Source organism: Podarcis pityusensis, assembly GCF_964106645.2.
Source record: "Podarcis pityusensis genome assembly, chromosome: 8".
NCBI classification, from domain to species: Eukaryota; Metazoa; Chordata; class Lepidosauria; order Squamata; family Lacertidae; genus Podarcis; species Podarcis pityusensis.
The window spans coordinates 55,185,567-55,208,298 of record NC_138033.1 but is presented as its reverse complement, the minus strand read 5'-3'; the positions used below and the strand labels follow the sequence as shown (position 1 = coordinate 55,208,298).

Genomic DNA, 22,732 nt, shown 5'->3' with positions numbered 1-22,732 from the left:
AAAGGCCTTCACAGTGATGTTGAGTGGGGATGCAATTCCCCAGGGAGGATAGGTTTGTGAGTTAATTTTTGACTTGCACACAATCTTGATCTTCCCTCCGTAAATTGTTCCTGCAATGTCAGAACCCCTACAGTAGGGGTAGTTGCACTTCTGTAGAGCAGGGCAGGGTCTTCCCAATGTCTTTGCCCTCCCTCTTCCTGTGCAGCCGCCTCCTTGCCTTTGTGGGTTTTGGACAACTTGCCTGTCAGGGATGGGGCTCAATTTACATTTTAACATTAATCTAAATTACGGTTCCTGAACCAATACACAAAAGGAAGCACGGCTATCCTTGGAAATTTCTCACTTCTCCAAACCTAGCAATGCAGTTCTCCAACCAAAAAATGAAGAAGGAGAAGGAGAAGGAGAAGGAGAAGGAGAAGGAGAAGGAGAAGGAGAAGACGACTTTATTAGGGGAGACTAGGAACAAAAACACACATATAAGTGAAACTAATATAGCAAAGATGAATTATGGGGGAGGGGGAAAATGCTTGCAAAAATGCACATATTAAGAGAAATGCACAAATTCACCTTTTCTCTAAACTAAATGTCCCAAATACTGTAATCTTTTCTCATAGGGGAGTTGCTCCACCCCCTTGATAATTTTGGCCACTATTTTCTGAATCTAAGCTGGTTATGGTTTGTTTGTTTGTTTGTTTGTTTGTTTGTTTGTTGCAGCACAGCTTTACCATTTGGCTTTTATTATTTTTAAATACAACAAATACATATTTTGAATGCCACAAATAAATACCTTTTTATTTGCAAGTTCTTTCAAGGAAACATTATTGAAGAGGGCCCACATTGACAACAGTAGCAAGGGGGAGGGGCAGAATTAGCTATTCGCCTCCACACACAAAGACAAATTATTTCTTATAATTAAATGCATTCAGCTTTGTCTGTCAGGAGCAACGGAAATGCCAACGAATCCTTTCAGAGCTCTTCAAAGAAGGGGAAAAAACCCGCTGCTCCTGTGAATTTAAAGTACTGGAATGATTCATGTATTCTATTTTTATCACTCATATCAGATGAAATACTCACCCCCAGATTCTTCCAGTGGGCACCTGCAATTAGCAAATGAGCAAGAAAAGTTTAGGACTTTTTCTGTTATTGAAAAGCAGGATTATTTCAAGCAAAATGACCATGACATTCTGTATTCTCAAGGACTGGACGAGAATAGCATTTTTTAAAATAAAAAGGTTAAGAGTTTATGTAAGGATAGGAAGACGGGTAATTGCATCATAACTTGGTGCAATAATTTATTTCTACTGGTAAGGATTGTGGGTGATGTATAAGAATATTTTTGTAGTAAAGATCCGTGTCTGCCATAAAAACACCTTCAGGAAATGGCCTACACTAGAGTATCACTCAGATCAGTGTTAGTACGAGTTTGGCAATTTCATTTTTGCCTTTCATTGATGATCAAAATAATGTTAGAAAGATCCATAGAAACAGAATGAGTGAAATGACTGAGATTCTAAAGAAAGGGCTAGTTTACTACAGACTACCTTTAAAGTGATGTCCTTCACCTTGTAATTCTTCTTACTTTGACATATTATTTTCTCACTTTGTCCCCAGAACCTCCTGGAGTTGTTTTGGTCACTACGGAACAGCATTTAGAATTGCAACTTGGGTGCTTAATTAATATGCAGCAGAGTATGGAACTCACAACTCCCAGCGACAGAAAGAAAAAATCCGCAAAGGAGAACAAGATTATGTTATACAGAGCTATATATTCTTACTCATATCTTCATTTCAATAATGTTTAAATGCAGGTGTGGGTCTACTCCTGAACAATTCCAGGAAAACATGAGCAATGTCAGTTCTTGGAAATCTGAAGGAACATGGAAATCAAGGGCATTCAGCATCTCTCAGGATTGAGGCCCTTACATGTGCCAAATGTTGAGGCTAAGGGCACTCAGCTAATTAATGAGATAAGGTTGAATCTTCTTAGCTTTATCAGTCAGGGCTTAATAACATCATTGTACCCTCCACATTGTGGGATATGGGTCTTTTCTCCTGGTGTGACTTATTAACCCCAAATGCAAGGACTGCAAAAAAAGAGGGGGAGAGAGGGAGAGCGGGGGTGATTAGTCCACATACTCATCAGTCACCACAGCTTATCATCTGTTTAATCATCTAATTAACACAGAACTGCAAGTTTCAATAGTATATAGTATATACTTCCCACAAACATTGCTGGGAAGGTTAGTGCCAATTTTAAAAGACTTCATTGCACCTTCGAAAGAATATATGTGTTCATCTGAAACAGGGATGGGGAAACTGTGGCCCTCCAGATGTCACAGAACTACAACCCATCATCTCCAATCATTGTCTGTGCTGGCTGGAGCTGATAAGTTTAGTAACACCTGGAAGGCACCTGTTTGGAGAAGGCTGCTTTGTGCCATTGTTTCCTACAATCCATTTCCTGACATAGAGGTAGCCAATGAAGTGCCCTCTAGACATTGGGCTCATCCAGACTGCCACTTGTCCTGCCACTTCCCACCAGGAAAACCCAATATTTACAGCTGAATTGGAGCAAATGTCAATTGGCTTTTCCACAGATGGATGTTTGAGCCAATTCAGCACTTTCCTGGGGAAAGCGGTGGGGCAAACAGAAAACCACGTGGACCTGTGCCAAGAAAGCACAGGATAAGTGCAAAACTGTTCAGACCCATGCATTCTAGGCCTGGGACAAGTGGAACTGTGGATGAGCCCATTGTTGGACTACAAATACCATGAGCCCTGATCATTGGCTGGGGCTGATAGGAGCTGGAGTTTGATGACATCTGGAGAGACGAAGATTCCCCATTGCTTACCTAAAATATAAAGCAAAACCATAGTAGGAGCTTCTTTCACCTGCCCTCCATGTATTCACCCAATGTAGTCCTGTCTTTTCACTTGCAACACACACACCCCAGATATCCTCCCAACAGCCTTGTGATCTTGAACTGTGGATGATTCAGATTCAGAATTCTAGGCTTACACATTGCCCAGGAATCCTGATCATTGTCTGCTTTAAGCTTGCAGGATAAAATTTCCACTCATTACTCTAGTTGGGGAGGTGGAGAGAGGGAAAGAGAGGGGAGGGGGGAGAGGGAGAGCAGAAGCTTTTAATTAAACCTGCCAAATTGTGACTTTCTTGCAACTTCAATGAGATGCCCTCTGGAAAGGAAATAATTAATCAGGAAAGGCTCTCAGCTTTAAAAAGTTATGCCCTGCTATCACACTGGTCTGTATCATATAACAGATTTATGTAGTGACTTATTTGTATGGTATTGTAGCAAACTCTTTCCTCTCTCCCTGCCCCCTTTCTTAGATTTCCTAGCTGGGAAATGGGGGACCAAGGTACATTTCTGCCACATTATTGTTACTCAAAACAACAGCAGGATATGGGGCAGCATATTGGCTGAGTTATGAATCACGAAGAACCAGAGACTGCTCAAATTTCATCTCTGCCATGCATTCCCTTCCACAAGCCCCTTGCTCTCAGCCTCAGTTGGGTCCACCTCCCATCTGAAATATGGGAGTAATAGCACACTTATAAAATTGTAAGGATTGTAATGCAGAGGAAGTGCTTTGTATACTAGAAATAGCCATACAAATGCTAATAATTATTATGATGATTTAGAGGAAAAATATTAGATCAGAGAATGTAAGCTCCCTGGGGCCAGAAGCAAAAGTGGTGAAGCAATGAATGCAAATTTTATTTTTGTACAGAAGCCTAGTTTCAACACACACTAATCTCTATCCACCATACAGGGAAACAGGAGACCAGTGGTCAGGTTTCCAATCTGTGGTCTGTGTCTGTGGATTTGTCGTTGAAGATGAGCAATGGCACATCCATCACATTGAAAATTCATATTGATTTTTAATTGTATTTATTTTGCTCCTTTTATTTCTTGTTTTACATTTTTTTGCATTACTACTATGCAATTAGAACTACTGCAACAGGTGGTAAAATCATTAAGTGCTCCACCAAGACCCTCAGCAATGTTCAAGTGGGAGATGAGGGGTGGGGGGAAGGTTTGGGAACCAATGGCCTCGAGGGCACCAGGTTAGGGAAGGCTGCTTTGAGGGATCACCAATTGATAGCTCCATTAGTTCCTCCTTACTCTTTCCAACACCCACCCCAACACACTACCTAGCAGTAATCTGTCTTTGGCAATTTTGGATTGCCACTGAAGACTAAACCTCAAGCCCAGAAAATTCTTTTCCTTGAGTTTGTAAGGAACTTTTTGGTAATTTGCCCTTTCCTGTTAATGAAGTTTGAAAAGCAATTATCGCATCGAACAGAATGCTAGCAAATGAGCTTTGTGCCTGATGCTCCTATAGCATTTGATCAATGCCTCCTGATCCTTTGCATAGCACAGCACAGATGGCACCTAGAAAATCTCCCTGCAGGCTGAATATCCAATGGAAATAACAGCAAAACTTTTTCAGCTGTCTCTAAGTTTCCCCTTTGGACCAAACTGAAGCTTTGTGACTTTAACAGTAATGATTCCATGGAGATTTATGCTTGAACAAATTCATAGTTCATAGAATACTCTGAAATTCTGGGGTTCAAAAACTTATCAGTACCTCCATACGGAGATCAGTAAAGGTGAGATCATTTTCCTAATGTCAGATGAACACAAAGCTGCTCAGAATAGAATCATAGAGAAATGTAGAGTTGGGAGGACCAAGAGTCATCTAGTCCAACCCCTGCAATGCAAGAATAGGCCCACTGAAATTAATTAGGCCCTGCTAGGTTGGCAGGAGCAGGGACCAAGCAACAGGAACTCACCCCGTTGCGGGGATTCGAATCGCCGACCTTCTGATTGGCAAGTCCTAGGCTCTGTGGTTTAACCCACAGTGCCACCCACGTCCTCACCTAAGCTTCTCTTAAAAACACCCCGCATGACATATAATTCTTATTATTCAAAAAGTGAACTCCTATTCACATGGAGGAAGCCTAAAAGGCCATTCATTGTTAATAACTCGTTCTCGAATTGCCCACCTTAAAAATCAAATTGCCCCCCTGTGGGGATGTGCCCCACATTGGGAATCATGGGTTTAAAGCAAGGAAGAGCAAGAGATGGACTGGGAATCTGGAGGTCCCAAACCCTATTGTTTTAACCCATGCAAACCCCTCTTCTAAAAGCAGAGTTGCATTCAAACTTCCAACACTGGTCCACCTGACCGCCAGGTGGTGGGAGGGGACAGACAGGTGACAGTGGCAGTGGCATTTGGGCTTTCAAATTTCAGCGGCACCCTGTGTGATGCCAACATTTGCCCCCCACCTCTCGTCTTCTGTTCTAAGTCATTGTTGCGGTGCCTCCTGCAGCGCCTTTTCCATTCAGCGCCCAGTGCAGGCGAACTGGTCTCGCTCCCTTAAATCTGCCTCTATTCTAGTTTTGCCTCTGCTGTCCTCCTTGCTGAGCTCTACAAGGGCAAGACTGAGACTGAGGAGGAGGAGGTGAAAACTGATAGGCAGGGCTACCCTCTGGACAGGCTGTAAGCAAGAAGGCAAGGCAAATTAGTGCTGGCAAAATGCAGACTCAGGTTGGAGGGGCAGTGCCCCATTTGCCCTAATGATCCAGTCTCCATGTTTTATGCCTGTTCGCTCCCTCCCCCATCTTTGCTGAAATCCAAACCTCCCCAATTTTTGCAGCCTCTGTCAACAGAGTAGAGTGGACATTTTGCCTCAGCACAGCAATTCTAGGCTCGGCTGACCTTGAGAGTCTTCAGAGTGGCTGAGGGAAGAACTCGCAGTAGGTCTCACAGCAGGAACGCAAGAATTAAATCCCCTTACAAATTCTGAGCACATGTGAGAGATTTTACAAGAGCTAATTGCTGTCGGGAGAGAAAGGGGACAACATGTTCGGGCCTCAGAATTACTTCGACACATCCAGGAAGCCAAAGTTGCATTATTTTTTACCCTGCGGGTTTCAGAGCAAGAAAAAACTGAGGTCCTATGTTTAAAAAAGAAAACAAAAAGTGTGATGCAATCTGTAGGATCCACTCATTTGCACCTTTTTTGTTATCAGAAATCTAATTTTCAAAACAGCTGCTATTTTCAAAACCACCATCAGCACCATAAAATCTCTTAACCCCAGAGTGGGACGTTCATTTACACAAAGCTGACAAATATGTCAAAGACCAGGCTCCTGTGAGGAAGTTTAGCATTGTGAGTCCTATCTTTGCAGGCTGATTCCTCCTGTTACATAAGACAACCTTGGCCCATCTAGTCCAACCTCCTGTTTCCACAGGGTGGAATTTAACTAGATTTTACTCAAAGTAGGCCCACTTAAATTAATGAACACAACTAAGTTAGGCCCATTAGTTTCAGTAGCTCTACTCTAAGTAAAACGTAGTTGAATGCCACCCATGGTGGCCAACCAGATGCCTATGGGAAGCCCTAAAGTTGGAGCACAATAGCCCTCTCTCCACCTGTGATTCCCAGTAACTAGTATTCAGAAACATATTGCCTCTGACAGTGGAGGTAGAACCTAGTCACTGTGGCTAGTAGTCACTGATAGCCTCATCCTGTGTTGATTTGTCTAATCATCTTTTAAAGCCATCCAAGCTAGAGGCCATCAATATGCCTTGTGCAAGAGAATTCCATAGTTTAAATATGTGCCATGTGGAGGTGTCCTTCCTTTAGTCTGTCCTGAATCTCTTCAGATGCTTTGGATTATCCCATGGATTCTATATTATGAGAGCGGCAGGACACCTTCTGTCTATCCACTTTCTCCATATATTTCACCTGCTTCAAGAAGATTGACAAAAGATGTTGTGACACCTCCAAGACTAGATGATGACTGTCAGTTGAATGAAAGTCAATGTTATTAAACAGTTTAAAAATAAAAAAGAAAGAAATATCAAAGGGGGACTGCAGCATGAAATTGCAGCACTAGAATTTATTGATAACTTTCTCCTGTTCATTTAGGAATAATTGGGACCAGGGTTTTATCATGTCCTCCTACCGTGTTAAATTATCAGAGCAAAGCCAGGAAGATTTTGTTATCCCTCATTGCCAATGTAGCAAATGGTCATTGTGCTCATCACTGCGCTCATACCAGGGATGGGAGGCTCCAAGTCCCATCAGCCCCAGATGGCATGGTGAATGGTCAGGAATGATGTGAGTTGTTTAAAAAAATAAGAATCTGAAGGGCCACAGGCCCCCTATCCCAGCTATATATGTTTAGGCTTTGCATCTCATGCCATTTCCCCCAATGGCTGCAATTTCCCCCATCTAGGATGCAACTACAGCACCCCTTAAAGATGGCTTCTAGTGAATGACAGAACAGCCTTCCAGAGGCAGCCTGTTCCACTGGTAAACAGCTCTGGCTGTTGGAAAGTTCCCCAATGGTTTACTGAAATCAGGATCCCTATCATTTCCAGTCTTATTAGTTCCACTCCTCCTCTCTGGAGCAAGAGAGAACAAGCTTGCTCCATATTCTGTGTGGCAGACTTTCAGTGATCCCTTAATCTTCTATTTTCCATAATCTGCCCCTGTATGCTGCCATTTTGGACATCAGAGCCCTGACACTGGTAGGGCCAGGAGAACAGAGACTGTGGCAGCAACAGAGAAGGAGACGCTGTCATCACATCTCCCTTTCTAAGACCAGGAATCTCTCTTTGCCAGGGGCCACAGCAGGGATGATGAACTTCTCCTTCTGTAGGTAACCTTGCAGGGACCAAAGGTCAGTGGTAGGTGGGGCCAGAAGCAAAAACTATTCGGAGCAATGGGTGTGACTCTTACCTTTGTATGGTAGGCTACCTTCCAGCCATGTACAAGTCAATGGTCAAACACACACATTTATCTATCCAGGCAGTCAAGAAGCATCATCACAGCTCAAGGACACATTCTGGCCAGGTAAAAGCCCTTATGCAGGGATAGTAAGGTCTGGGGAGAGTCCTGGATGGCCACCTTTAGCCCCCAGGTATGAGGTTACCCATCCCTGAGCCTAGAATTGCTGGCCTGTGATTCACAGTCAAAGACCTTTCCTGCCTTTAATTAGTCTGCATTTATATCTGAAATCCCCCTTGATATTATTATGCATGCTGAAAGCTTGCATCGCTCCCATCACTTTAATGACACATTGTAAGTAACCTTCCCATGGATATCACAATGCATGGATGTAGAGAGGAGACGATAATAAATCGAGTATAATTTCATCGTTCATTAGCATTGTTATGCTAACAAGCCCTAGCAGAAAAATAGATCAGCTTCAGTTTCCAAGAACATAACTTGAAAATTAATGATGGGGAAGAAGTTCACGTTCATTTGCATGATCCTTGTTGTCATCCATCTGTCTCAAGAGACAATGGAGTGTGCCTCTGGGGGTGAGTCAAACTGTTGGAGAATTACAGTGCCTGCTGTGGCTGCAGAGACTCATAACTCATAACTGCTGCCTTCTGTGTTGTTTTTGCTGCATTTAGCAGCACCAAGGTGACCTCTCAGGGCACAAGCCAGGGCAATGTGTATGGAGGTCCTGGGCCTTGCTGAGAGGGACCCCCCAAAGGAAAGCCGAGCAATGCATTTGGCACCAGCTTAGCTGCAAAAGTTGCCGGAAGGAGGCGCACAAGGAGCCATCCAACCATCTTAGGGACTGCACTCCAGATTTGTGGAGGCTTTACTCCTTAGCCTTTCCTTCTCCCAAAGTTGTCCTGCAAGGCAGTGGAAGTTTAGGATCAGAGATTTCCTCCTTCTAGATGTTCCCAGGTTGATGAGCCCCATCTGCCCCTCATTTCCCTCTGCAGCATGTGCATTAACTGCCTTCTTGACCGTTTGACCTACTATTGATTACTGCTGGAGGCTGTCTTCGCATGTAGGGGAATTTAGAGAGTGCAGTTGACTGCTGAATGGGACACAGTTGTGGGCAGACTGAGAAACCGCCACCCACTCTAGCAAACCTAGACTGGGAGACAAGGGTGACACCAGCAGTATCCAGGATCCTTCCTCTTTGCAAGACTTTTGTGAGTGAGCTAAGAGTTTGATTACTACTTGGGTGAGAGCCAAGTTGGGTGGGTGGAGTCCTGAGTGAGAGCCAGGAGGCTGAGAGGGGAGGATGCGTCAGAATGTAAATGAATGTAAATGATATTGGCTTATATTTATTACTACCTTTGTATGAATATAACAGTTTTATATCTGTGTACATTGGTAGTTGTTTACGTTGTCGGTTGTTGCATTGGTTTTCTATATACTGCTTAGATATGTATTTTTTAAATATACTAAGTGGTATAGAAATTGTGTTTGTAAATAAATAAATAAGATGGGGAAAATGAGAGACATAGAGAAACTGAAATTGACAGATTCACCCATCCCTACTGAAAAGCAACTGGAAAGCTTGAAGTATTTGTAGGATTTGAAGAAAAAACAAGAGTAGTGTTTCTCCCCCCCCTAGACATCACCATTATTTTGGCCTTAGTCTTGTATCTCATCTCCTACTCCTGAGCTTTTCATTTCAGTGCTATGTGATTCATGAAAAGGCTGAGTTCAGCTTGTTGTTTCCCCTTCTCCTCTGTGCCTGTTGATTTCTAATTATATTCTTTTCGTTAATGTTATTCCGACAACTTCATTTATATTTGAAAGCCCTCAAGGAACATCCCTCCTCCCTTCTAGGCTTATGGATGGGTTCTACTTGCTTTCTCCTTAATACTTTCCACCCTTGACTACCCACATCATAATTGATGTATTAAAAATTCATTTTCATGCTTCCAAGAAGTTTTGGATTCCTTTGATTTGAGTTGCCGAGACGAAACAAAGAAAATGGTGAGTGTCATCTGAAAATGCCTTCCCAGGGTTTGATGGCACGTCCTGCAAATATTTCAGAACCTGAAATATTTGCAAGTGCCACTTCCAAATATCTCCACTGCCACAAGCTTTGTGCACCTTCAGACACCTTGACCTTTCTCAGCTTTTTCATGATAGAATAGGAGATCACTTCAGGTGGTGAGTATCAACAGAAATGGAGCCACTGTGGCCACTGGGATATGGAGAGGCACTGGGACAACCTGAAGTGGCAAAAACCTGAAGTGGCAAAAACCAAAACCAAAACAAACCACCACCAAGACAGAGGAAGCTGGCTTACTCTGAGTCAGACCATTAGTTCATGTAGCTCAGTATTGTCCACATTGACTAGAAGCAGGTCTTCAGGGTTTCAGATGAGGGACATTCCCAGCCCTAACTAGAGATGTTGTGATTTGAGCTGGGGAACTTCTGCACACAAAACAGATGCCCCACAACAGCTTAATGAGGACTGAACAAACCATGGAATTCTGGGAGAGGAGAATGGAATGAGCTGTTGGATAAGAGCATGAACAGACACTGGAATTGTTTCTTGCAGGGCCCACTGTATATCTTATTTTTAAACAACTTTTAGCCTTTTCTTTGGCCAAAAAGGGTTCTTAAAGTGGCTTACAGATCAATAAACAAAGGACAGTACCTGCCCTCAGGTTTACAATCTAAAGACATGGCACAAAAGGGAAATGGATTTGGAGGGAGGAGGACAAATTTGGGGGCAAGTTCTTAGTTACAGGTTCTTCTTTTAACCAGCCAGGATGGAAAATTTCAAGGACAGGTGCAAAAAACTGGTAGTCTCTCAACTGAGCCCCTCATCTTCTGCAGCTTGCATGTGACATGAAATACAGGGAAGAACAAAATCATTCCATACACTTATGAACAAAATCTTCACCTCTTGGATGAAGAATCAAAGTAGGAAGTTGAGACACAGCATGGAAGAGAAATCAGCCAGCAGTCAACCTTTTCAGCCCTACAGGCAAATTTGGATATCTAAGTGAGTATTGTGTGTGCCACCCCCTCTGGTCATTTATCTCCCACTACCTCAGATCGGCCGCCATGCCATGAGACACTAAGAGAGAAAACGTGTGTGCGCACGCACACACAGCCCCAGCCCCATTCAGCTTTCCCAAGAGATCTGGGCAAAAGTCAGATCCAGCAGAATTTATCTGAGTCATGAAAAGCACATAGAGCTGAAAGTGGGAAAGAAAGAGCACCACTCTTCCAACGTTCTCCTTCAATTCTATGTACTATTCAAGGAAGAAAAACATAACCACATTCACCACCTCATGACCAAGGGGGCAGGGAGTGGAAGAGGTTAGAGTCTTTTAAGGCTCCCAGGGATGACTTCTAAGGCACCACTGAACCCACCGGCACAATGTTGGGAATCAGGGCTTCTAGGGAAGGAATGACCTTGCAGAACTTTTTCCTCCAGTTCCAATCTCCTTGCGCACCAATGCGCCTCCCTGGAGAGGTTCTTATGTAAAACACAGTTTCACAGCAGGATTCTTGTTTTAAAGAAACCTTCTGAATTGCTAGATCTTACTCTTATGCGGGAATCATAAACGGCAGCTTACAGACTCTGCAGTTTAGTTGCTACACAAGACACGCAGCACCAACTACACAAAGCACAGATAAATTACGTGCCAGTGGCATCTAGCAGATCTAAAAGTAATCACCAAAATGCTGCTTCTCTTGCACAAAATGCAGTAATGTAATTTCCCTTTTGAGATGCTAGTATTGAACAAACTGTCCGGCTTCAGAACTGTGAAGCATGACACTTAATAGAAATATTTCTCTGGCAATAAGAGCATTCCAATTAGCATCCCTTAAAGCAGGCTTCCTCAACCTCGACCCTCCAGATGTTTTGAGACTACAATTCCCACCATCCCTGACCACTGGTCCTGCTAGCTAGGGATCATGGGAGTTGCAGGCCAAAAACATCTGGAGGGCCGAGGTTGAGGAAGCCTGCCTTAGAACAAGAGAGCTGATGGGTGGTGACTTGCAACACTGCAGGTTGCAGGTTTTTATGGTTTGGGAAAAATGGATCTGTGGGCCAAACACAGATCTGTGCTAGGCCCAATTTGGCTTGTGGGCCAAAGATTCCCCAACCTTGCGGTCCATGGGAAGCACTGAAGGGGGAAATTGTACTGTGGTGGTGGTGGGGAAGAAAAAGTGTGGTAGGTAGGGAGAGAGATAGACGCAGAGTGAACCATGCAATCCTGCAAACTCAACCCACTAACATCTCTGCCCACCTCCCACATGCAGTGCTTGCCAGATTACCCTCAAGATAACTGCATTTTGAAAGAATGTGCACTTTGTGGTGGTGTGCAAATCCATTTTCTGTTTAGAGTGATTAAAGCAGTCCTCTAGACACAGAATGAATCCTGTTGGGTCACAATAACATAAGAAGAGCCCTGCTGGATCATGGTCAAGAGCCCATCTAGTCCAGCGTTCTGTTCTCATAGTGGCCAGTCAGATAGCCCAATAGGAAGCCTGAAAACAGGTCCACAGATCAACAGCGCTCTCTCCACTTGTGATTCCCAGCACCTGGTATTCAGATGCATATGACAGTGAAGGCAAAACATAGCCATTGAGGATAGTAGTCCTTGCCCCCACCCCACCTCCCGCATATGATCACTGGTGGAAATGATATTGACGGTACAAAATAAATATATGCATATATGCTGTTGCTGCTTTTTATCTCTCTCTGTTTTTCCTTCAGGGTGCCTTTGGGCATCAGGAGATGGCAAACTCCCAGGTGCCCATCTGAGGACAGCTGCTACTGCAGCAGCAGCAGCAGCAGCAGCAACAACGTATAGGAAACTAACTGAAGTGATAAAGCTGAGAATGCGGCATTGCTCAAATGTCATGTCAACCCAGGTTAATTCCATCTGGGACAGGGTTTTAAGAGCTCAGGAACAGGGTAACATTCAGCCGATGATCCCCCCCCCCCCCAAGCTCAACACTATCCTAAATTACATCAGCGGATGCTCTGCTTTTCTCAGAGACCTTCTTAGATGAATACAGAGCAAACCTGGACAGCATTTAGGTTTGTGAATGTCAGTATTAGCCAAGGTTCTTGTATATCCTTTTGCCCACCTTCAGCATAATGGTGATAATGATGATGCTTACAATCTACATTGCATTTTCAGGTGTTCCAAGCACACACCTCATCTGCTTATAAGCCTTACACATGGGAGTAAAGTGGTACCTCGGGTTAGGAACTTAATTTGTTCCGGAGGTCCGTTCTTAACCTGAAACTGTTCTTAACCTGAAGCACCACTTTAGCTAATGGGGCCTCCCGCTGCCGCTGCACGATTTCTGTTCTCATCCTGAAGCAAAGTTCTTAACCTGAGGTACTATTTCCAGGTTAGTGGAGTCTGTAACCTGAAGTTTATGTAACCTGAAGCTTATGTAACCCAAGGTACCACTGTAATCAACATTGTGCCCTCCAGATGTTGGACTCCTTGGAGTCCCAACAACATCTGGAGGGCACCGCATTGGCTACCCCTACTATAAAGTACAGTGGTACCTCAGGTTACATACACTTCAGGTTACAGACTCCGCTAACCCAGAAATAGTACCTTGGGTTAAGAACTTTGCTTCAGGGTGAGAACAGAAATCGTGCTCTTGCGGTGCGGCAGCAGCAGGAGGCCCCATTAGCTAAAGTGGTGCTTCAGGTTAAGAACAGTTTCAGGTTAAGAACGAACCTCTGGAACGAATTAAGTACTTAACCTGAGGTACCACTGTAATATATTGCAGATGGGGGGCTGAGAGAGAAGCTTGCTTAAGCCTACTTACAGCGGATATGAGATCTGAACCAGGAGTTACCTTTTGGTTTGGACTGTGCTGCACCAGCAACCCTGTCCTCATTGACGAGTACTTTGGTGAAGTATTATATACAGTATGCTGTAACTGGTCCCTTGGGGGCATCCCCTGGAGTATGACACCTCCTCAAAAATATTCATCTGGCTTCTGCACATTTCTTCTTCAGCACACATCAAGTCAAAATTTGCCTTATTTCTAGAGCATTCTAGGGATGATATTTTTTTCCTGTTTCCCTTTTGTGGATTGTGCCAGCTCTCTGGGTTTCAGTATGACTTTGGGGATTTGATTGTTAATGGTTTATAAGTGGGGCCTGCAACAAAAAGCTGCAATGTGCAGTGCTCCAGTTCAGTGTGCCAGCCTGTCTGCTGGCCAGCCAGCCCCCCTGCCAAGATACTCCATTCCATTTCCCCTCTCCTGTGATTTCCACTGCCAGTCAGCATTCTGTGCCTAATGAGCATGTTTTCAGATCCCCTCTGCAAAGTTTTTTCTCCAATTTCTTTTTTAACCTGCGCTATACTAGGGGTTCCCACAAACACACTGATAACTTTCTTTTGTGCAAGGAGAGTGGGCTGTTTTGGCTACAAAAGGGTCCACACTCACAGAATGAGTTAGCCATATAGGAATCTGGATTTGTAGGCCACATTGAGTTGTGTCCTGTGCACACTTAAGCAGATAAGGCACATTATAAGAAAGATGACAAAGGTGGTGATGTTTCTAGAATAGATAGTAGCCAAATTGAGTTCTGACTACTATTTTGCTACTCCTCCACATGCAAGAAATATAACTCCATTGACAGACCCTCCAAGTGTCCCTATTTTCCAGGGACATCCCTGATTTAGAAAAGTCGTCACAGTTTCTGATGTCCCATCAGAATGTCCCACTTTTCCTTAGGATGTCCCTATTCTCATTGGAGAAATGTTGGAGGGTATGGAGTTATCTGAGCCCCAAGCCATCTGAAGGCAATCCTGTATAGGGAAGTTTTTTTAAATGTGTAATGTTTTATTATGTTTTTATATATGTTGGAAGCTGCCTAGAGTGGCTGGGGCAACCCAGTAAGATGTGTGGGGTTTAAATAGTAAAATTATCATTATGGAATGGGACGTCCCTATTTTCATTGGAGAAATATTGGACGGTATGCATTGATTATAGTGGGTGTAAATCTAGACTACTCACATCTCTGTAGTGAATGCTAACTTTGAACAGTTGTTTCTCCAGCCCGTTATTGCAGGGATGCAATTAAGTGAAGACAAAAGATTATAGGTTAATGTGAAGAATAGGTTTGTTGAGCACAACAGCATCCCCAAAGCAGCAAACTGTATTAAGAAAGATCAATAGAATGCAAGTGGCAATTAAGTTTTAACTAAAAGGATATAAAGTAGGAGAGACAAAGGGGCTTAGTAAGCAACCCAATGAAAGAGGCTGCTTTGATGAGGTATGGAAAAACGTGCACAGCCTCCAACAAATGTGTGGTAGCCTTAGTTGGCAATTGACTACATGATATCAGCAGATGAGTTCAAAGGAATCAATGGCCTCAGCAGATTGCCTTCCAAAGCAATTGCAACACAACTTTTTTTTTTTTTTAATGCAGGTAGCAGTTCTTCTATTAAAAACAGAAACTCTTTAATCAACTGGCGTCTTTGCATTAGAAATAATAAAACATAACACTGAAGGAAAGTCCCTACTGCACATTAATCACATATATTGTTTTCAGTGCCCAACCTCTGCATAATCTTACTCAGATAATCTTTCATCGCAGAATCTACTGTTTGTACAGATGGCTTCCCCTTTTGATTCCAGATTACCTGCACAGCATGGAAGTCTATACTCAAAGCATCAAAATAAGCAGCAGGATTATGTTTCCAAACTTTCATGTGCTGCGGTCAAATAAAAATGGACTGACAATGCTTCTTTGACTAACCAAGCGTGGAAAAGATTCCCCAAGGAAAATAAATCTAAAACAGATTCATTGTCAGAGATGTTTAAACAGAGGCTGGGTGGCTACCATTGAGGGATGTCATAGCAGCTGATTAACATTATCAGCATGGGATTGGACTAGATGATCTCAGATGTACCTCCCATATCTATAATTCTAGTTTCAATCAAATTAATTGATTGCTCTGCATATCCGTCTAGGACAGTGCTTGCTTGCTTTTAGATGGTGCACATACTTCTGCCAGCTGGTGCCATCTGTGTAAGGATGAAGAGGGAGCACCCATTCTAAGCAGCACCAGAATGGCATCAAGGCAATCTCCTGCAACAATGGCATACACCAAGGACAGGGATCCCATAGCCCTCCAAATGCTGTTGCACTACTCTCATCATCCTCTGACCTTTGGCCATGCTGGCTGGAGCTGATGGGAGTTGCAGTCCAACAACATCTGGAGGGTCACAGGTTCTGCATCTGTGACATACAATCTAATAGAGAAGGCAAAAAATAAAATGATGGTGGAAACGATAAAAGAAAAACAATCTCAATCGACTGGAAAGTTATACCCAGCATTTGAGTTATGGGTGGAAAGCTACAGGAGCTGGCTGAAAATTATAGCACAGGTACTCCAAGGGTGGGGGTGAGGTGGGGGTCTGCTCTCCTCTGTTCCCATCTCTCAATTAACCTCCATCTCCAGATACCACTCCATGACTTCATGAGGGGGTACCCTTAGGTCTCAGGTTTGGGTCCTGAAATCTTGCAGTCTGGGGTGGAATCTACACACATTTTAAAAACATTGTGAAAATGCTTTTTTTTAAAAAAAAAAAAAATCGTTTTGAAAAATGCATCGGATTTGTTATAGCTCACATTCACCATCTAGTGTCACAATTGTATATTGCACTTTACAACACATTCAAAATGTTTTATTTGCAGCTGGGATGCTTCTAATTTGGCAACCCTGCTTTACAGACATTTCTCTGTCTGATGGTGTCCACTATTTCAAGGGCTTTCTGGTCCAAATCTAGCTTAAAGTTAGATGATTGCATTTCTATTTAAAATATATTTTATTTCTCTAGCAATTGTAGAACTTATTTTAAAATCTGCATCTATAAATATAAATTAGTAGGTGCAAATGTTATGCAAATCAATGTCCTTTTGGGTGGCAGGTGATGTGCAAGTGGCTACCCTATCACTTCTGAGTTTACACCTGCCTGCTCCTGATACCTTCAATACACCCATGACTCCATTTCCCACAGTGCTCATCTCCTAGCTCTTGGTCCCACAGAGATAGCAAAAAATGTAGAGTCACACATTGCTGGAGTCCCTTTGATCGTTTCTGATCTCAAATCTAAAGACTTCTAAAGATTCCTAATGCAAAGGATACAGAAGATAGGTCAACAAAGAAATGAAAGGTCTAGAGCGGTGCGACCTTTCGCGTGTTTCCTATTTTGAATTTAGACTGTGAGTGCCCTAAATGTTCCTTCCTCTGTGAACCAGAGAGACTACATTCCCCACAATCCTATTCTCCCCTTATGAGGCCACTCCGCTGGATTGTTAAAAACACTCCATTTCCCATAAGGCTCTGCCTCTTTCCCCGCTCCTATTTATGAAAGGTTTTCTTTTTAATCCTGCTTCTTGACCAGAACGGGTTCCAAAACGCAATTTTAAAATAATAATTAAGCACAACCACATACAAGAAAATAATTTATATTAACAAAACACACGCACACAAACCTGTCAGGGCGTCCAACGGGGCGAACTACGAGTCCCACAATGCATTGCAATCTCTCGACCTCGTCCTGTCCGTTTTGTCTCGCGAGGCCTGGGGCAGGGAAGCCGGATTCGGAGCAGCGAGAGAGGGCGGAGAAATCTCGTAGGCGAGGCCGGAAGCGCCTTCTGGAGTCGGGCCTGGAGAGGGGAAAGAGGCTGGACACGGAGAGGACCGACATGGCCGAGACGGACCCCAAGACTGTGCAAGACCTCACCGCCGTGGTGAGGTGGCAAGAAAAGCAGCCGCGGGGAATGCCGGGGCGGGCGGGAAAGGATTTCGGTTGCTATGGAGACCGAATGGGGCCACTCAAGTGGGGGAGTGTGTTGCCATGGAGAAGAGAGAAGCGGGGCCTACCTAGCAGTGGGGGTTGCCATGGAGACGAGGGCAGGAGTGGTCAGGGCGGGTCTGATTGCCATGGAAACCGAGGGGGCTCTGCTTGTTACAGAGATTGGGGGTCGGGTGGGGCCTCTATGGATATTTGGGGCGGGGGCTACTCTGTGCGGTTTATTTTAATGACTACCCCAGAGAGAGAAATGTATATGTGATGGATATTATATAATGTATATATTGTGTATTTTTGTAATGTGCCCCAAGACACACACACATTCTGCCCCCCCTTTTATTATATGTACACTATGTACATAACAAATTTATTTACATCCTGCCTTTCAGAACACAGATCCTCCCCAGGCAGTTTGGAAGTAACAAAGATTCACTAATACTAATATTTAGAATACAACACTCCATTAGGGTACTTCCTACAGTGTAGTTGGTAGGGGCAGCTGCTGAGGGACAGGGAGCCAATGTAGGATTCTGGAGGGCAGGGCTGTGTGTGTGTTGCATGCCCTACCCCTTGGCTTGCTAAGTTGGTGCTCTGCCCTCATACCAGTGTTGGCAATTCTATCCTGTCACCAGTGTTAAAGTTGGATTCAGCTGCAGTCCAGTCACCTTTTGTATGTGGTGTGGCGGGGAGTCACTGTCTTGGCCACCTCAGGCTACAAAATGTTGAATTGGGCCCAGAGCAGTATGGAAACATATTTCAGGATGCATTTTGTATCCTTATTCATTGGGATCCCACCCTAGCAAGAGAAATTGAAACATCCATATATCATATTTTATCAGTGGTGATGCTCCTATGCAATTTTATATTTGTTGGATTGACAAGCCTGCCCCCCCCCCCCCCGCTGCCGCCACGCTTAATAATTTGCTATTTGCCAGCCTGGCAGTTTCCACAAGAAGAGATATTTTCACATAACTAACCCTTCAGAACTTCATTTAATGCTTCATAGCTCAAGTATGCTTGGGATCTTTGTCAGAACCCAGTGTTCACTTTCAGAAGTTGTGATGAATACATTTCACATGCAGAGCTTAGTATTGGCCAAAACACCTCCTTTGGGTTAAATACTGCACCTGGGGGCCAAGAAATTAAATTCCTGTGGCCCCAGATAATTCCTGTTTAAAGCAAAACTCTACTTTTTTTTTTCTCCTCAGGTGCAGACACTGCTGCAGCAAATGCAGGACAAGTTTCAAACCATGTCTGACCAGATTATTGGCCGGAATATCCTTTGGGTTTTCCATCTTTTAAACAGAGCTCTTTGTGTGATGTAATAATAATAAAATAATTTATTATTTATACCCCGCCCATCTGGCTGAGTTTCCCCAGCCACTCTGTGATGTACAGAATGGATGAATTCTATAAATCCCCCAAATGACTTGGTTCCTCCAAAGGCTGTATATTTAAAGCGGTATCATACCACTTTCAACAGTCATGGCTTCTCCCAAATAATCCTAGGAACTGTAGCTTGTTAAAAGTGCTGAGAAATATTCGGAGACGCCATCTCTCCTCAAAAGAGCTATATGTTCCCGAGTTCCCTGGGAAGAGTGAGTGATGGTTAAAACATTATGTGATGGAGCCTAACTTTTGAGGACAAAGGAAGGGAAGGTAGAGGGCTGTTCTATACCAGATAATATATTATTTCTCCCCCAGCCCAGGATTGTCTATTCTGGCAGGATTGCAGGAAGTGAATGATGATTTCTTGGCATATAGCTACTAGCCATAACAACTTGATGAGTACTGGTCATCTGGGAGCAACTGTAGAAGAGGCCTCATGTCCTGCTTGTGTTACTGTGTTCTAAAGCTGTTAGCGCTTCAGTAGGTGCTGAGCAGTTCTTACTTTTATATACTGCTTGATTGTAAAAAAACAGTTTACAAAGAGATTAAAACAATAAAATTATTAGTAAAATCAATTTAAAACATTCATGATTTTTAAAAAAAAAATACCAAGCAATAAATTAAAAATGCACCACATTTTAAATATCTGGGCAGGCATATCTAAACAAAGACATTTTTAGCAGGGACCAAAAAGAGTACTGTGAAGGCGTCTGCCTGATCTCAATAAGCAAGACTTCCAAAGCATAGGTGCTGCCACACTAAAATACCAATTTCTTACAAGTGTAGGATGTGTTATATGTGGGCTCTGTAACAGTGCCAGTTCCACCTAACATTGAAATCTTCATTATTGATTTTTATAATGAGGCCCAATTTACTTAGTTATAAAAACATCAGGGTCTAGGCTTTCTTAGGGTCAGGTGGTGTCTCTTCACTTTTGCATTTCTCTAGTCTGTTTTCTTTAACTCTGTTCACTTGATGACATGAGCTGCCGTATTGACGACCTGGAGAAGAACATCGCAGATCTCATGACGCAAGCTGGAGTGGAGGAGCTGGAAGGCGAGAACAAGGCACCTGCTACCAAAACATCAAGTGAGAATCATGTTCAAATGAGTTCAGAACATGTTAAGCAGGGCTACATATTGGGAACTGAAACTATCTTTTTGGACTGTGGGAGCGGGCAGGCTAAGCAGAGTGGCTTTCAGCTGGTGGATTGGGAACCCAGATGAAGGGGGATAAGATGGGTTGCACCATTACCACAATCTTACATTGCTTTGCTTTCTTCTTCTGGTAAGAGAGAGGGGAAATACCTGCTAAAATGGGTAGGGAACCCATGAACCTCCAGATGTTGCTGGACTCCCAACTCTCATTGTCCCTGCTAATTGGCCATGATGCTGGGGTTGAATTGGCACCCAACAGCATCTGGTGAGTTACTAATTCACCACCCCTTTACCAGAAAGAACTAAAAGTAGTCCTGTATTTGAATTGGGTCTGAAATTATCAAAGAGTGCTAGGCTTGGACTGTCTGTTTTCAAAGGTTGGAACATTTTGCCCTTCTGTTTAGAACAGGAGCTGATTCACACACCAGATGCATACAGTGCTAGAGCTAAATAGGCCTTGGCTTGCTAAACATCTGGATGGGTGCCATGCCCCAGTTTTCCAGAGTGTCTTAAGTTTAATAGAATAATACTTCCTGGAGTATTATTGGCAGTAGGTTTTAAATAGAAGAAATAAATGGATGGCACTTCTTGCCACCAGGTGTAGCTGTGGCTGCGTGGAGAAGAATCTTGTTGATAGAAACAGCTGATAGTAACAGTAGTCACTTGTGCGCAATACAGCCTATAGAGCTATATCTCTTTGAATACCAGCTGGCAGGATACAGCTATCACCTCATGCCCTGCTTGCAAGCTACAGAGAAATCACACTGGCCAGTGTTGGGCCTGGCTTAGTGGTCCAGCAAGCTAGTTAATAAGGTTCTTAAACAAGTGGAACCTACCACAAACTGTTGCAGTGTGGAGGGCTCCTGTTCAGTGTGACAGACACCCATGGCCACCTCCAAGATATTCCATTACATTTCTCTCCCTGATTTTCTCCCCTCACCATCTACAAAATCAGCTGACATTCCATGACCACTGAGCATACTTAGTCCTTTTGGGGCTGTTTTGGAAGCCTCTCCTTCCTTCCATATTTCCCCCCTCACCCAAGGTTTTCTTGAGAATTCCCCCCTGCCTCTGGATTATTTAGGCTGGCTCTGTTTTGGCTACACAAGAATAATCCACATTCAGAAAATGTGTTCACTGCTAGCATCTAACCACACTTCCTTTCAGATTTAACACTGCCTGCCTCCCTCCCACGTTAAGGGCTGCATGTTCAGAACATTTGCTTGCTTGCTTGTTTATAGTGTTTATATCCTGCTTTTTATATCCCAGTTGCTGGGAATTGCAGGCAGGGAGAGTTGTCTTGCTCTCAGGTGCTGCTTGCGGGTTTCCCATTGGGGCATCTGGTTGGCCCCTGGGAGAACAGAATGTAGGAGCACATGGGATTTGGCCCTGCTTCAGTAGCCAGACTCTCCTTGTGTTCTTTCCTTCAATAACCCCAAGGTCACATATGTAGTTCTGCCTCTTGTTTGTTTTCATAACAGCCCTAAGAGATAGGATGGGTTGGGAGGAAGTGACTGGGACAAGGTCAAGGACTAGCAACTTCATAGCTGAGTAGTGTTTTTGAACCTTGGTCCTAATCTTGGACTCTACTTGCTACATTATTTTTTCAGTTAAAAGTATTTTTAGATGCAGACTTTGTTAACACTGCTTATGAACATTGGTAGTTTTCTCCGGTAGCATTCTTGTTAATAAATGTGTCTTTTTAATCCCCTCAACAGCTTGCCAATAATCTACGATGGGTGCTGGAAGGAAGCGGTTTTTACAAGCCTACAGGGATTTGAAGACAGCCTTTTTGTTTTCTTTCCTTTTTTTCAACTGCTAATATGTAAACACATTTTTCTACTGCTGTAGAACTTGCATTCTTAATGTACCTTGTATAGCTAGATTTGGAACAATTTCTATTCTGGTTTCTTGTGTATTTGTGGGTTTCACACAGTTTTTCAAAGTAACACGTTCTATAAACTTCAGTTGTTTAAGCAGAATTTGATGGCATTGCAGAATTTGATAAGAATTGAATTGAAAATACTAACATTATGAGTGGGCTTTTGTGAGGTCGCACTTTTAAAAAGAAAAAGAAAACATTTTTACTTGTGGCCTTTTTGTAATTATTTTCAATGATGTGGCTAAAGACTAGTCCTTTCCATCAGCCTGCACAACAAATTTGTCATGTGTTTGTAAGGTACTTTTGTGGACTAGAGTACAAGAATGAAAACATTGTGTTCTAAAATCTGTCATTGTACCAGTATGTTGCCCTGTTAGTAATGGATTTACTACAACAAGCAATCTGCTCTGGGGGATTTAGGCTGCATGAACCATAACTCTTCTTTTTAGTTTTCTTATTATCAGTCAGTGTTCTTCATGATACCAGCTTGTGGTTTTGGGCAAATGATATATTAAGGTCATATTTCAGTAAGCTGCAGGCAGTGCTGCCCTGGGAATGGGCTTCTGTATTTGTGAGATATCCCTTTAGAAAGCTAGTTTATTCCCAGGTGTGGAGATTACCTGTTTAAACCTATTATTAACTTGGGGGTGGATGGTTCTGCATTCCTCATAA

The 22,732-nt window shown here is 43.2% G+C and overlaps 1 protein-coding gene and 1 long non-coding RNA gene across 2 annotated transcripts; one reads left to right on the top strand and one right to left on the bottom strand.

Moving 5' to 3' along the window:
* Positions 1-765: 765 nt before the first annotated feature.
* Positions 766-17,431, bottom strand: LOC308483061. The gene is made up of 2 exons (XR_013989575.1): positions 17,313-17,431; positions 766-1,004 (listed from the first exon to the last, which is right to left on the bottom strand). It is a non-coding gene; the product is annotated as an uncharacterized lncRNA (long non-coding RNA).
* Positions 17,414-22,405, top strand: HSBP1 (heat shock factor binding protein 1). The gene is made up of 4 exons (XM_081016610.1): positions 17,414-17,570; positions 18,841-18,907; positions 19,994-20,110; positions 21,897-22,405. The coding sequence occupies exons 1-4, from the start codon at positions 17,526-17,528 to the stop codon at positions 21,905-21,907; spliced, it is 240 nt and encodes a 79-aa protein (XP_080872736.1). The 5' UTR covers positions 17,414-17,525; the 3' UTR covers positions 21,908-22,405.
* The last annotated feature ends 327 nt before the right edge of the window (positions 22,406-22,732 follow it).

Excerpts from the sequence above, each read along its gene's own strand:
- HSBP1 (XM_081016610.1), top strand. The coding sequence starts at position 17,526 with ATGGCCGAGACGGACCCCAAGACTGTGCAAGACCTCACCGCCGTG. Across the intron at positions 17,571-18,840 it reads TGCAAGACCTCACCGCCGTG|GTGCAGACACTGCTGCAGCA; the intron begins GTGAGGTGGCAA and ends TTTTCTCCTCAG. Across the intron at positions 18,908-19,993 it reads TGACCAGATTATTGGCCGGA|TTGATGACATGAGCTGCCGT; the intron begins ATATCCTTTGGG and ends AACTCTGTTCAC.